Source organism: Coprinopsis cinerea (assembly GCF_000182895.1).
Source record: "Coprinopsis cinerea okayama7#130 chromosome 2 map unlocalized cont3.2, whole genome shotgun sequence".
Lineage (NCBI taxonomy): Eukaryota > Fungi > Basidiomycota > Agaricomycetes > Agaricales > Psathyrellaceae > Coprinopsis > Coprinopsis cinerea.
The window spans coordinates 1,634,243-1,646,333 of NW_003307543.1; the positions used below are offsets into that span (position 1 = coordinate 1,634,243).

General features: G+C 50.2%; 6 protein-coding genes across 6 annotated transcripts; 4 read left to right on the top strand and 2 right to left on the bottom strand.

Annotated features, from left to right (window-relative positions):
* Positions 1-81: 81 nt before the first annotated feature.
* Positions 82-1,071, bottom strand: CC1G_04285 (Otu2p; the record flags this gene model as incomplete). Its single annotated transcript, XM_001833254.1, has 4 exons — positions 82-114; positions 167-580; positions 635-772; positions 826-1,071. 4 exons carry the CDS (start codon positions 1,069-1,071, stop codon positions 82-84), a joined length of 831 nt encoding a protein of 276 aa, XP_001833306.1.
* A 159-nt stretch (positions 1,072-1,230) lies between these two features.
* On the top strand, positions 1,231-3,991 carry CC1G_04286 (hypothetical protein; the record flags this gene model as incomplete). The annotated part of the gene is made up of 8 exons (XM_001833255.2): positions 1,231-1,438; positions 1,491-1,646; positions 1,699-1,878; positions 1,929-2,150; positions 2,202-2,798; positions 2,848-3,141; positions 3,192-3,554; positions 3,612-3,991. The coding sequence occupies exons 1-8, from the start codon at positions 1,291-1,293 to the stop codon at positions 3,989-3,991; spliced, it is 2,340 nt and encodes a 779-aa protein (XP_001833307.1). The 5' UTR covers positions 1,231-1,290.
* A 474-nt stretch (positions 3,992-4,465) lies between these two features.
* On the top strand, positions 4,466-5,849 carry CC1G_04287 (hypothetical protein; the record flags this gene model as incomplete). Its single annotated transcript, XM_001833256.1, has 11 exons — positions 4,466-4,556; positions 4,612-4,683; positions 4,745-4,766; positions 4,819-4,939; positions 4,991-5,042; positions 5,095-5,106; positions 5,163-5,234; positions 5,302-5,346; positions 5,401-5,482; positions 5,534-5,706; positions 5,767-5,849. 11 exons carry the CDS (start codon positions 4,466-4,468, stop codon positions 5,847-5,849), a joined length of 825 nt encoding a protein of 274 aa, XP_001833308.1.
* Positions 5,850-6,480: 631 nt separating this feature from the next.
* Positions 6,481-8,736, top strand: CC1G_04288 (dicarboxylic amino acid permease; the record flags this gene model as incomplete). Its single annotated transcript, XM_001833257.2, has 11 exons — positions 6,481-6,675; positions 6,731-6,970; positions 7,030-7,120; positions 7,173-7,259; positions 7,314-7,361; positions 7,424-7,611; positions 7,661-7,846; positions 7,897-8,134; positions 8,186-8,258; positions 8,312-8,479; positions 8,538-8,736. The coding sequence occupies exons 1-11, from the start codon at positions 6,523-6,525 to the stop codon at positions 8,734-8,736; spliced, it is 1,671 nt and encodes a 556-aa protein (XP_001833309.2). The 5' UTR covers positions 6,481-6,522.
* A 244-nt stretch (positions 8,737-8,980) lies between these two features.
* Positions 8,981-10,560, top strand: CC1G_04289 (pirin domain-containing protein). Its single transcript, XM_001833258.2, has 11 exons — positions 8,981-9,101; positions 9,155-9,253; positions 9,312-9,367; positions 9,434-9,477; positions 9,537-9,658; positions 9,709-9,752; positions 9,808-9,968; positions 10,021-10,047; positions 10,099-10,232; positions 10,290-10,380; positions 10,442-10,560. Exons 1-11 carry the CDS (start codon positions 9,039-9,041, stop codon positions 10,504-10,506), a joined length of 906 nt encoding a protein of 301 aa, XP_001833310.1. The 5' UTR covers positions 8,981-9,038; the 3' UTR covers positions 10,507-10,560.
* On the bottom strand, positions 10,543-12,065 carry CC1G_04290 (hypothetical protein; the record flags this gene model as incomplete). Its single annotated transcript, XM_001833259.2, has 6 exons — positions 10,543-10,895; positions 10,951-11,030; positions 11,084-11,292; positions 11,344-11,638; positions 11,694-11,827; positions 11,880-12,065. The coding sequence occupies 6 exons, from the start codon at positions 12,063-12,065 to the stop codon at positions 10,543-10,545; spliced, it is 1,257 nt and encodes a 418-aa protein (XP_001833311.2).
* Between the last annotated feature and the right edge of the window lie 26 nt (positions 12,066-12,091).

Genomic DNA, 12,091 nt, shown 5'->3' on the forward strand with positions numbered 1-12,091 from the left:
CCATACGATGTAATGAATACAGACAGACCCATGTGTCGAGAACGATTCCAAGATGGAGAAACACTGGAGGTGATGCGAACGTTATTGATTCGCGGGCCGTAACGAGTTGTAATGCTGGTCGAATTGTTCAGTTTAATGGATCGACAGCGTCTGCCTGAACACTCACCTCCCCTAAGCCATACATTCTCTTGTGGTAGCTGACCCGGACTACCCGCGATGGGATATTGTAGGCTGGGTCCTGGGGCTCATGGACGACTATGGGAGGTTTGCCCCCTTGCACCACATGGATAGGAACGTTGAATGCCCTGGATAAAGCCAAAATCTCAGGTTCCCCTCCCCAAAACGCAGTATTCCGGACTGTATCGCAGTAACTTGCGTACTGCTCCGGGGTCATTAAGCCCGTAGTCGTGAGGTCATCCGATGCTGGGAGGAACGGTAAGAAGTCGACCGGATGAGCCTGCAGGTAGTCAGCGGCTGCTGCACGAGTTACTGCATAATTGCTGTGAGATTCGGGGAGAATTCCAATGAGATGTAACTGATCTGCAACTGCAGAGAATAGACAATGTCCGTCAGGGTTCACCTAACCAAAGGAAGTCAATTGGGTGGGCCTTAATATCTATCTATCCAGTCTGACCTCGTGTATTCGGACGTTCAGCTCCTTGCAAATGCGATCAATGTCCTCCTCTTCTTGCCTTGCTTCCTTCTCCAACTGGGCCTGGGTAGCGGGGTTATCCGGTGAAAATGATTCAGCTAGAGCAGCAGCTTTCCTAGCCTGGTATCGAGTCAGTGAACATCAAAGGTGCACCTTTCCTCTACTTTACGGACCTGTCGAGCCTTGAAACGATCTTTGGCCGAAGATTTCTTCGAGGTCACCTCCAATTGCTCAGCCTGCTCTTTCAGGTTCATTTCATTCAGCACTTTGGCTGACTCTATCTGAACCGACTGGTCTCGAGCATCCAGCTGGTCGAGCAGATCGTTCATGAGGTCGACCTCGTCGTCGTTGACGATTGGAGGGGGCGTCGGCAATCGAGAGGCAGTCTTCTTGGATTTATTCTTCTTGTTACCGGCCATTTTTTCACGAAAGCTGTCAAGCAAGTGGAAGGAAAGAAAAGGTGCTCCATGAGTATGACGGCGGTGAGGACTAACGAACGCAGAAATCTAATCTGGCACTGCCACCAAGAGGACTTTGTGAGTACTATCGGACGGAATCAGTACACAGCTTGTTCACAACTCTAGCTCCTTGCTCTGCGCGGTCGTCGAAGAGTACACTTATCACTGTGGTCAACGACAATGGCGGTCACCGATCTATCGCCTCTGCAACTCCGTCTTCAAGATATTGCTGCGTCGCTCAAGCAGAACGACTCCCCGGAAAGTTGGCGACAAGTTGAGCAGGTCGCCAATGCGATTGCGAATGGGTTAAGAGTCAAGGACGAACAAGGTTGGTAGCTAGCCTGTCCGCAATGGTTCATACAAAACATCTATCCCCGTAGTCGACAACCATACAAATCTCGGCAAAAGCGCCTTGCCCCAGTGCTTGACGGACCTGATAACTCTGGCATTACACGGGTCCCCTGTCCCTGCCGATGAGTACACGACCGCTGTGTTCGAGATTCTGAGGATAGCCGCGAATCTTTGTCTGGATCATGGTGGGTCGCCAGTTCCCAGTTCCCGGTGCTCCAAAGCTAACACGCCAACCAGATGCGAACAGAGGTTACCTCCTAGACGCCGGTCTACCGCAGGCGATCGTGTCCCTTCTCGAAGGCTACGCAGACAAGGTCCCTGCACCAACCAGACAAGAGGCCCTCTCACTATCGCTTCCCCACCTTAGGATCGTCAGGACGGCCGTTGGTGTCCTTCTGAACGCGTCTATCGGATATGGTGCGTGAGCAAGACCGTGGGGAACGTAAGGCGCTAAAGTCGTGGCTCAGATGCTGTTCGGTTCCGCCTGATTTCGTTGGAGTCTGCTCTTACACTGTTGAAGCTGTCCTCCTCGATATACCCTCCACTGTCGTGGCACAATGTGGGCACCCCAGCTAACCCGCTTAACGAGGACAGTCAAGAGGAATGGGCTTTGAGGAGCGGTATCTCAAACTGGGCCTGGAGAACGATCTCTGAGCTGAAGGAAGCGAAAGATGATCCCAAGGAAGATGGTAAGCCGCGGCATATCCCCTCTGCCAATTGTTCGTTAAACTGTTTTCTAGCCTCGCGCCAGATTTTGAACGTCGACGTACTACCTTGGATAACTCCTGCGCTTTCTCGTTTCATCCCACCGTATAATCTCCAACTCGCGCCAGCCCTAACCGAAGATGAAGATTTCTACACAATGCTAGTCCAGTCAGACTTTGAAGTCCTCGAAGAAACCTGCACTCTTTTGGAATCTCTTTCATTAGATGTTGAAGACATCCGTCTGGCCCTTGCACGGGGATATTGCTTCCCAGCTGAACACCTTGGCGTGCCTTGCTTCAAGTCGATGGTAGAGTTCATTGAACACGGCGGCTATCCACCAACATGGGACCATCCCTCTATTACACCAGAAGACCGTGCCCGGAAGGAGAAGACTTTCAACATATGCAAAGCTGCGCTCATCAAGTCGGTTGTCGAGGTTGCAGGGGAGGAAAAAAATGAAGATGTTCTGTGGGATGATTCAATGGAAGACAAACCTGGGGGAGAATTCGTGTGGACTATGGCCAGATGGATCAAAGAATTCAATGCCGACATGGATATCGAACCGAGTGCCACCCATCGGGACGATCTTGTTATCTGTGCTGCCTTGTCTTTAGGGAATCTAGCCAGGAGAGGTGTGTCTCCTGCTCCTCCTCTTCTGGCGACACACTCACCATCGTCCAGAGAAAACGTCCACGGCTCTTCTTTCACCGCCGTTATCTCTGGCGCCTGTCCTGGCTTCTAAGCATATCTTCGCGCAGTCGACCGATGTTAAATTGAAGCATGGTGTTCTCGGCCTGCTGAAACACGTCGCACAATCGGCTGCGTTGTCGCCTATAATCCCAGATTCTTTGGCAGAGTGCCATATCGTACAGCTTATTGCTGAGAGCGGAATCTGGGATGAAGGGTCGGATAACATGGCCATTGTCGTTCAACTCAATGCCATCGGCGTCGTTAAACACCTCTGCAATGCGAGCGGTAAGTTGAGCAGTCCTCGAGGCGGCTGTAAGCTGACTAGTTATCGTCAGTCACCCATGCCCTGGCATTGGTTGCCCCCGGCAAAGACGAGAAAAGCCCCCTTGACCGTATCTTGGCATTGGTTTCGCGTTCAGATTCTATTCCCATAAAGAGCGAGGGTGTTCGCGTCCTTGTTAATGTGATCAGGACTTTGCTCATGCGCAAAGGCCCTCCGACAGAAGACACCACACCGACCCCTCCAGACGCCGCTGCTCAAGAACTGGCCCAAAGAAAGCAAGCAGCGATCGCCAAAGTGCTGACAGAGAGTAATGTGAAGACTTTGGCCTGGTTCCTGGCGCGAAGTGGGAAGTTCCCTATCCTGATCAACGAAGGTATTGTTGCCTTGAACCTTCTTGTGCCACAGAAAGACGCGGGTAAGTCCAACTTTCCAGTGCGTCAGGGTTGAGCACTCACACATGCGACCAACGTAGGTAACTTAGTTTTGAACGCCATCCTCACGCCGGAAAACACCCTACCGGAACCTACTCAACTCTCCCCTTCTGGAAGTGACGGGAGCTCCCCGACGCTCGTGAATAAGCCTCGCCCTCCGGTGGCTCGCCATGGACTGGAAATGATTGTCAATGTTCTCAGAAACACTGACAATCCCGCAGTCTACCCAGTCGAGATTCGCGCGAATGTCTGCACCTTCTTGGCACAGCTTTCACGGTATTCATCGGGTCCCAAATTGGTTCAAGTCCAAGAAGCTGTTCGACCGGTTCTAGACAGAATCAAAGAGACCAAACCAGGTGACAGGGAAGAGATGTTGTTGATTTCAGCCAGCAAGGTCCTGGAGCTGTGGAAAACCTCTTGAAGTTCCACTCTGTCTCCGTCCTCAAACGAGATGCATATTACCTGTACGAGATTGATATATTGGATCCATACTCTTCTGGATGTTTTACGACCTTACGAACATATGATGAACGGAATTCAATTCCTCTGTCGTGCACTCCTGGCCGACCCCTGTTGAGAATCAAAAAGTGCTGATGCATTACGCATCGCGTAAGGTAAAGCGGTTCGCAGTTCGCCCACTCCATTGTGCGAGATTGTGCGTCCTCTCGTCAGGCACTCCTTTAACGAAAGTCCCCCGTCTGCCACTGCATCCGTGAAGCTTTTTAACCCCACATTACACCTGATGGCCCGGTGACCAGTGTAAAGCCGTAAACAGCGAACTGCCCGGCATTTTGAAACAGTTTAACCGGAGGACTATGCATAGGGGTGGGGGTATAAGTTTGCTGGGGCCGAACATGGATGGGCGACACGAAACTCCCCACGACGAAACTCGAAGATGGCAAGTCCTATCATTGTCCAGGTGGCAGACAAGATTGCGACCATCACCTTGGATCGGCCGCGGACTCTCAATGCTCTCACTCCTGAAGGTACGCATTTTCGCTTTTCTCATCCTCAACTTTAGCTCAATTAGAGACTTCAAAGATTATGACAAGCTCGCGAATTCCCTTCGGGAAATAGACGCTCGAGACGACGTCTTGGTGACCATCCTGCAAGGTAAGCCCAGTTTGATTTCATTCCTCCCATTTTGAATGAATCAATGTCATCATCTCGGCAGGAAATGGATCGTGGTTCTGCGCGTATGGACGGCTACATTGCCCTCTCTGGGTTGAATCTAATACATCGTCACAGAGGAACAGACGTTAGAGGATCGGCAGATGGAGCTGTTCTGAGAGAGGACGGGCCAAAGCAAACTGTCCGAGATTCTCTCAAAGCCGGCGTAGTGAATACGACCATGGATGTTGGTCAGGCTGTAAGTCGGCCTCCACGGTTCTCCGGTTAGCTTGTGTTAATTGCCAAGTAGCTATACTCGCACAGAAAGATATTGGTCGCTGCGCTGAACGGACCTGTCATGGGTGAGTGTCCTTTTGCTGGTACTTCCAACTGGTATTAACAGGTTTGTGACAGGTATTATGGCCGGTAAGCTATTATTCTAACCTTCCCGACTGTCGACCATCCTTGACAAGCCTCGACAGCCTTCCTCGGGTACTTTGACTTCATTTATGCACTCCCAAGCGTGTGGCTGTCCTGCCCCTTTACCTTCATCGGTGCGTAGCGAAAAAAAAAAAAAAAAAAACTTACCTCCACTACAGGGCGGCTTACTCGACCATATAGGTATCGTTGCGGAAGGTGGTGCAAGTGTATCATTTGTCAATCGAAGTGAGTAGCGTCGCAATTCGGGATGTGTCCTCGTCGTCAATTAATGTCCGTTAGTGGGACTGGGCATGGCGAAAGAGGTGTTGATCTGGGGAAAGAAGAAGAACGCACAGCAATTACTCGACGTTGGTTTCATCAAGTATGTTCCGACGGCTCTGCACCGCTCCCAGAGTGATAATGCTATTTTTAGCAAAATCTTCCCCACAGAGTCGACCGAGAGCTTCCACCGAACTGTTCGACAGGAGGTTTTGAATGAACTTGAAGGGTTGGACCCTAGCGCCGTTTTGACGATGAAGGCCTTGATCCAGGCTGGTTTGAATGAAAAGAATAATATGGATGGCGTTAATTTGAGAGAAAGCTACGGTAAGTCATGTATTTGGTACCCACACGACCTTGTTCTGATGGCTATCAATCTCTCACTAGCCCAAGCAGCCCGCTTTGCAACTGGAATTCCGGCGAAGCAATTTGGAAGGATTGCCAGGAAGGAAATCAAACATAAGCTTTGAGCAGTCTGTCTATCTGCGCGCCTGTTGCTCGGATTTCAGCTCATCAGAATGGATAACGCAGGTTGTAATTTAACATCATCTCAGTGTAAAGTACTCAATTGCCCAAGACCTTGGATTGCCACGAAAGGCATGTGACGTTCCACATCCGTCCGCCCAGCCCATGCAAGGACCGACAGCATCTCCACACGCGCCCCAATGTCGCGAAATCTATCCCCCGTGCTGTGACTTGACCTGGACAAGTTTCCATTGTCCACAAGGTAAGTTTATCGATAGCCGCCCATTACTTCACTCCCGCATCAAGAAGTTCGGAACTTCCGCGTGGGGCCCAGTCTGGTTGTATTGCGGTATCGTTGGGGTATCACTGGGTTGCAGCATGCATCCTGCATCATGACCACACAATTCACACCAAGTGACATCCTCAGTTGGTTAGCTTCTCCAACAGCATACCCGTTTATCTCAAGGAGCAGTTCACCGACAGGGGCTTGGCATGCTTCTCGGAGTTCTTCCTTGTGGCACACACTCCTTATAAACTCCTTTCGTGCGGGACCTTCCTTTCGATAACCAAAGCAGGTGCTTCTATTTAAACTAGTTGGTGGGCCACACGGAGCCCCAGGTTCTTATCCCTCCTTCGATTCACTTCTCTCGATCATCCCGTCTCTCCAGGGCGGTCAAGATGTCTGTCGACGAGAAAAAGGTGCACAATGAAAAGGTCGAGGAGCAGTCTCAGGTCTCCAGCGAGGTCGAGGAGTTCGACCCGAATCTCCATGATCCTCGTGAGGCCAGTCTTCACCGTGGCCTTAAGGCTCGGCAGATTTCGATGATAGCTGTAAGTCAGAGGGCCATCTTCATCGTGTCTTCAGCTAACTCGGCTCGGTGTTTAGCTCGGAGGTGCTGTTGGCACAGGTCTTATCATCGGGTCTGGGACTGCTCTGCGACGAGGTGGACCCCTGGGTTTGCTCTTAGGTTACGCCTATGTTGGATTCGTTTGCTATCTTGTCATGGTTTCTCTTGGTGAAATGGCCGCCTACTTGCCCCACAAGAAGGGTTTTGCTGGATATGCCACTCGGTTTGTTGACCCCGCCCTCGGCTTCGCACTCGGCTGGAACTACCTACTCAAATACGTGAGTTGCGGTACCGTTTCAGCTGATATCATGTCGAATGTCCTGATTCACCTTTCCAGCTAATCGTCACCCCGAACAATATCAATGCTGCTGGTGTCGTAGTTCAATATTGGCCCAACGGGAGGGAAGTACATATTGCGATATGGATGGGTGAGGAGAGGTTCCTAGGTCTATCTAACAGATTATGCTTACCTTTCCTCAGTGATTTTCATTGCCGCAATCTTTGTTGTCAATTTCCTCGGTGTTAGAGTCTTCGGTGAACTGGAATTCTGGCTATCATCTGCCAAGAGTGAGTGGACTGTTTGCTGTTCACTGCAAGCCCTACACTGACGTTTGGCCTTAGTCCTTGCTCTCATTGGAATGTTGCTCTTCGGTATCATAATTGACTTGGGTTCGTCTTGATATACCTGTATGGAAAAAGAAACGTCGTTCTCACTACCACATCTTTAACAGGAGGCAATCCACAGAAAGACCGAATTGGATTCCGATACTGGAAGGCGCCTAACGGGCCTATGGGCAAATATCTACTTGACCAAGTCAAAAACACATCCCTATCTATCTTCCTTGGCTTCTGGGCAACATTAACGAACGCTCTCTTTGCATATATGGGTACTGAGCTTATCGGTGTCACCGTGGGAGAGGTATGTCAGGTCACATCCCCAGCGAATACCTCTGATCATCGAACGGTAGGCCCAAAATCCTCGTCGAAATATCCCCATTGCAATTCGAAGGACCTTCTTCCGAATTCTCGTCTTCTATGTCGGGGGAGTCTTTGTTATTGGCCTCATTGTCCCCAGTACCGACGAGTCCCTCTTCATTGCCACTCAGTCGAAGACTGGTGCTGCTGCCAGCCCTTTCGTTGTTGCGGCTGGTCTCGTAAGTTTCTCCACTTCTCCTTCAACCCAAATGTTCATCGCCTCCTATAGGTCGGTATTTCCGCCCTTCGCCATGTCATCAACGGAGCCATTCTCATCTTCGTCATGAGTGCCGCCAACTCTGATCTTTACATTGGTTCGCGAACGCTGTACGGCCTGGCCATCGAAGGGAAGGCACCTGCAGTCTTCAAGATAGTCAACAAGATGGGTGTGCCCTGGCCCTCTTTGCTTTTCTGCACCGCTTGGTGTGGCCTCGTGTTCCTCAACGTAGCGTCCACCGGTTCGAAAGGTCAATCTGCGGATTCTTTTCAATCAATTTCTTTTTCTAACATCCGCACAGTCTTCGGTTGGTTCGTTAACTTGGTGTCCACGTTTGGTGCCTTGACTTGGCTCTGCATTCTCTACTCTCACATGTATGTGTTGTCGTCCTCCTTCATTTGTGGCAAAAGGGACTTAATCCTCGTAGGCAATTCATGAAAGCGCTCAAGGCACAAGGAATTTCACGAGACACCCTTCCTTATAAGGCACCATTCCAACCTTGGGGGAATTGGTTTGCATTCGTCTCCACCCTGGTCATCACCTTTTTCAAAGGATTCGATACCTTCATCCCTTTCAACACAGCCAACTTTATCACGTAGGTTTGATTTCTTCGAGTGGCGAGACGTTGTTGACCAGAACGTTCGGGAATCCAGGAGCTACATCGCGATCCCAGTATTCTTCATGATGTGGTTTGGATACAAATACCTAATGAAGACCAAAGTCGTCAGACCCGCTGACATCGACCTCGTCACTGGTCTCCGTGCTATTGACGAGGAAGAACAGAGATACCTCGCTGAGCAAGCAGCGAAAGGTCCACGTACCAGATGGCAGCGCATCTGGGACGCTTTGTAGATATTTAGAAAACGTTTATTTATAATGTAGTAACGAAACGACCATACGCCGTTGACTCGGAAAAAGAATTGATGCCCTTTTATAGTCGGACGTGCCCATAGGATGACCTCATCCTCCGTTTGATCGCCTCAGCAATACCTAAATCGAGATGGACGCTACCACGGATACGCTTGGTCCCTCCTATCTTCCGAGGTATAAAGCCAGAATGGGTTTCCTCCCGAATGTCACCACTACTCTCAAAAACGCTCATCGCCCTCTGCATCTGTTATCTCGCCACACTACCTCTGTTTAACACAGAAACAATGTCGGTTGCGCGAATCTCCAGAAGTGTCGTGAAGAAGGTTTTTGCCATCGAGCAATCCGAGGTATTTTCTATCCAATTTTCTGACCAGACGCATATTTTACCGGTCATATCCAGGGTGCAGGTGCTCGTGTCAGAAGGAGCATCGGTTCAATGAACCTTAGAAATCTGACGCCCTTCCTAATGCTCGACCATTTCCACGTTGGCAATGGCGCAGTGGGTACCCCGATCCAAGCATGTTCGCCTTCTGACGCATTAGAACCGTTGGTACTAGGGCTTCCCCGATCATCCTCACCGTGGCCAGGCTACCGTGACTTACATGATCGAAGGGTCAGTCTTGTTTCTCCCGTGGTGAGCCCTGCGACAAAAGTCTAACCTGAACACTATTCGTTGTAGTTCGAGTCGCCACGAGGACTCTGCCGGACACAAGGGAACCATTGGTGAGTCTCTTTCCCTTTGGCGGAAGTATTTCGGAACTCAGACAGAGGTGAACATACAGTTGCTGGCGGTGTACAATGGATGTGCGCTGGACGAGGTATCATCCACGCTGAAATGCCTGTGCATGAACCAGGCAAGCCTGATCCCCGTGGCTTCCAGCTTTGGGTGGATCTCCCTAAACAGGTCGGTTACTTTGTTTCTTGTCAGATTGCTCTCTTTTGACATTCGCTCAGTTCAAAATGGTCGAACCCTCTTACCAAGAATTAGGGCCCGAAGAGTAAGTTTTACAACCAGAAGGAATGGATCCTCCGCTGACGCTGAGGGTTGAATAGGATCCCTGTTGCATATCCCGAAGGGAAGGATGGACCAACCTCCATTAAAGTCATCAGCGGGAAGAGCCATGGGGTGGAATCTCCCGTGCGGCCTCTTGGAGGTTGCTGGTTCTTCCACGCGACTTACAAGCAGAAGAAATCGACCATTTTTCAAGAGATTCGTTAGTGTCTTCGTTCGCCTGCAATTCCATGTGACTGACTTCGTTGTATCAGCCGCGGGATGGACCACTTTTGCCTATGGTGCGTAACTTTGCCTGGCGTGTCCACATCCCAATCTCAAGACTTGCGCAGTCTTCAAGGGCAAAGTCTCTGTCGGCGAGGATCAGACCATCCATGATTCGTACAATACCCTCGTTTTCTCTAGCGAGAAAAATGAGACTGGCGTTTCCATCACAGCTGAAGAAGATGGCACCGAACTGATCTTGGTGAGTGCCCTGTCTTTTGACTGCCGAAAGCATGGGCTTGTCTTACTCGCGCTCAAGGTTGCTGGAGAGCCTTTGGACCAGACTGTATTCCAATACGGGCCTTTCGTTATGACAACCAGGGAGGAGATTCAGCAAACATTGCGGGATTGTAAGTGACGCCCTTCCTTCGCGCATCCCAATTTGTCTGAGACTAACCCCTTAACTGACAGATCAACTGGGGCAAAACGGCTTCGAGAAGGCGCACAGGTGGAAGAGCGAAATTGGAGGATTGTAGATTATTGCTCCTGGATATACCTGAGCCAAAAAATATCTATGTCTTTTTTGAGGACGTGCGACGACGTTTGCCCTTATTATCTGCATCTTCATCTTCGTCTTGAGCTGTTTCCAGATCGTCCCAAATATCGTGATCTGGGTCATCATCGTCTTCCTCCTCGACTTGTTCGACCCCGGAACTAGTTGAGGACCAAGGTCGTTTATCCCAAGTAATGACCGTCGGCGTGCTCTGGAAAAAATGTCTTTCCAGGGTGATGCCTCTATTGTCCAACCGTTGCTTCACATCCTTTGGCGGTGGTGTAACGCTGTGGACCCGGACGTATTGGTCAAGGGCTCCAGAGAGCAAAGGTCCTGACGAAGTAGAGATGCAAGACACGGAAGCAGCGATCCCTATGATTTCTACACTCAGCTCACCAAACTCACACCAATATAGGCTGAGACCTACCGTGGTAGCCATAAAGGATCTTTCCAGTTCGTAAATCAACAGAGTAAAGGTTTGTCCCGTTATCGCTGACGAAGAGCTCACTGAAACCACGATCAGAAAACTGACGACTAACGAAAAGAGCGAGGAGACGAACTTCTCATTGACGCCTGAAGCAAGTGTGCGGATGCCGCCGCTTTTGCCAATGGATTTCCATTCAGCAACTGGTCTTCTACCAGAGCGCGTATCATAGCGCTGGACGTCGCCTGCCTGGTTACCAACTGCCAAGGACGTGTTCGGTTTCTGTATGAAATCCAAGGCTGTTATTCTGATGGGCTGTCGAAGGCTCAGAGAATCGTTTGAGAGCTATATTTTAGGGTCAGAAGGCTATTCAGGAAGCGAACGGCCAGTGCATACGTTCTTTGCGCGCCATGTTTCTCCGGGGAAGAGCACATCGTTTCGTTTACGCTTTTTCGAACTTGCGTTCAAACTTTCGGGCTGGGGTGAGGTTTCTTGGAATGCCTTTTCTGTGTCCCAAACGGAAAGGGCGACCTCTTCGCCACCATATGCAAAGTGTTCGCCATTCGGAGAGAGTTTCCAATCGCATAACCGCATAGGCAGTCCTCGCGTAGTTTGAACGGGCGCTTCTGTGCTCAGATGGGAGTACGCTGCTCTTCGCAAGGCGCCGTTCCCTGTACACGAAAACACCGCGCTGAATTTCGTGACACGTTAGCAAAGCATCAAGAAGTGCATTTATTAACACATACCGGTCTGTTAATGCGACCCCTACGAAGCGATTGGCTTTCAGTTTTGGTTCCGTCCAAGAACAGACCGTTTCAAGGGTATCATCATCTTGGAGCCTGGAGAGTTGTAAATTACCATCTGAAAAGGCTGTTGCAGCCTTTCTTATATATGTTAAGTCAAATATCTTTTATGGTTCTCGAAACACACACCAAAACACCGTCTCCTGTGTTCAAGGTTGCAAGACCCTGCACACCGATCCTAGCCTCTCCTCGAAACGATGCTTCCGAACGGTATACACTCTTCACCTCGACCTTGCTTCCAGATGGGCCAGCTTCGTTTGAGTATTTAAAAATTTTGAGACTTCCAAGGTCGTCGCCAACGAGAAAGCGTGCCATGATGTTGTGGACTTTTGCAGAATAGG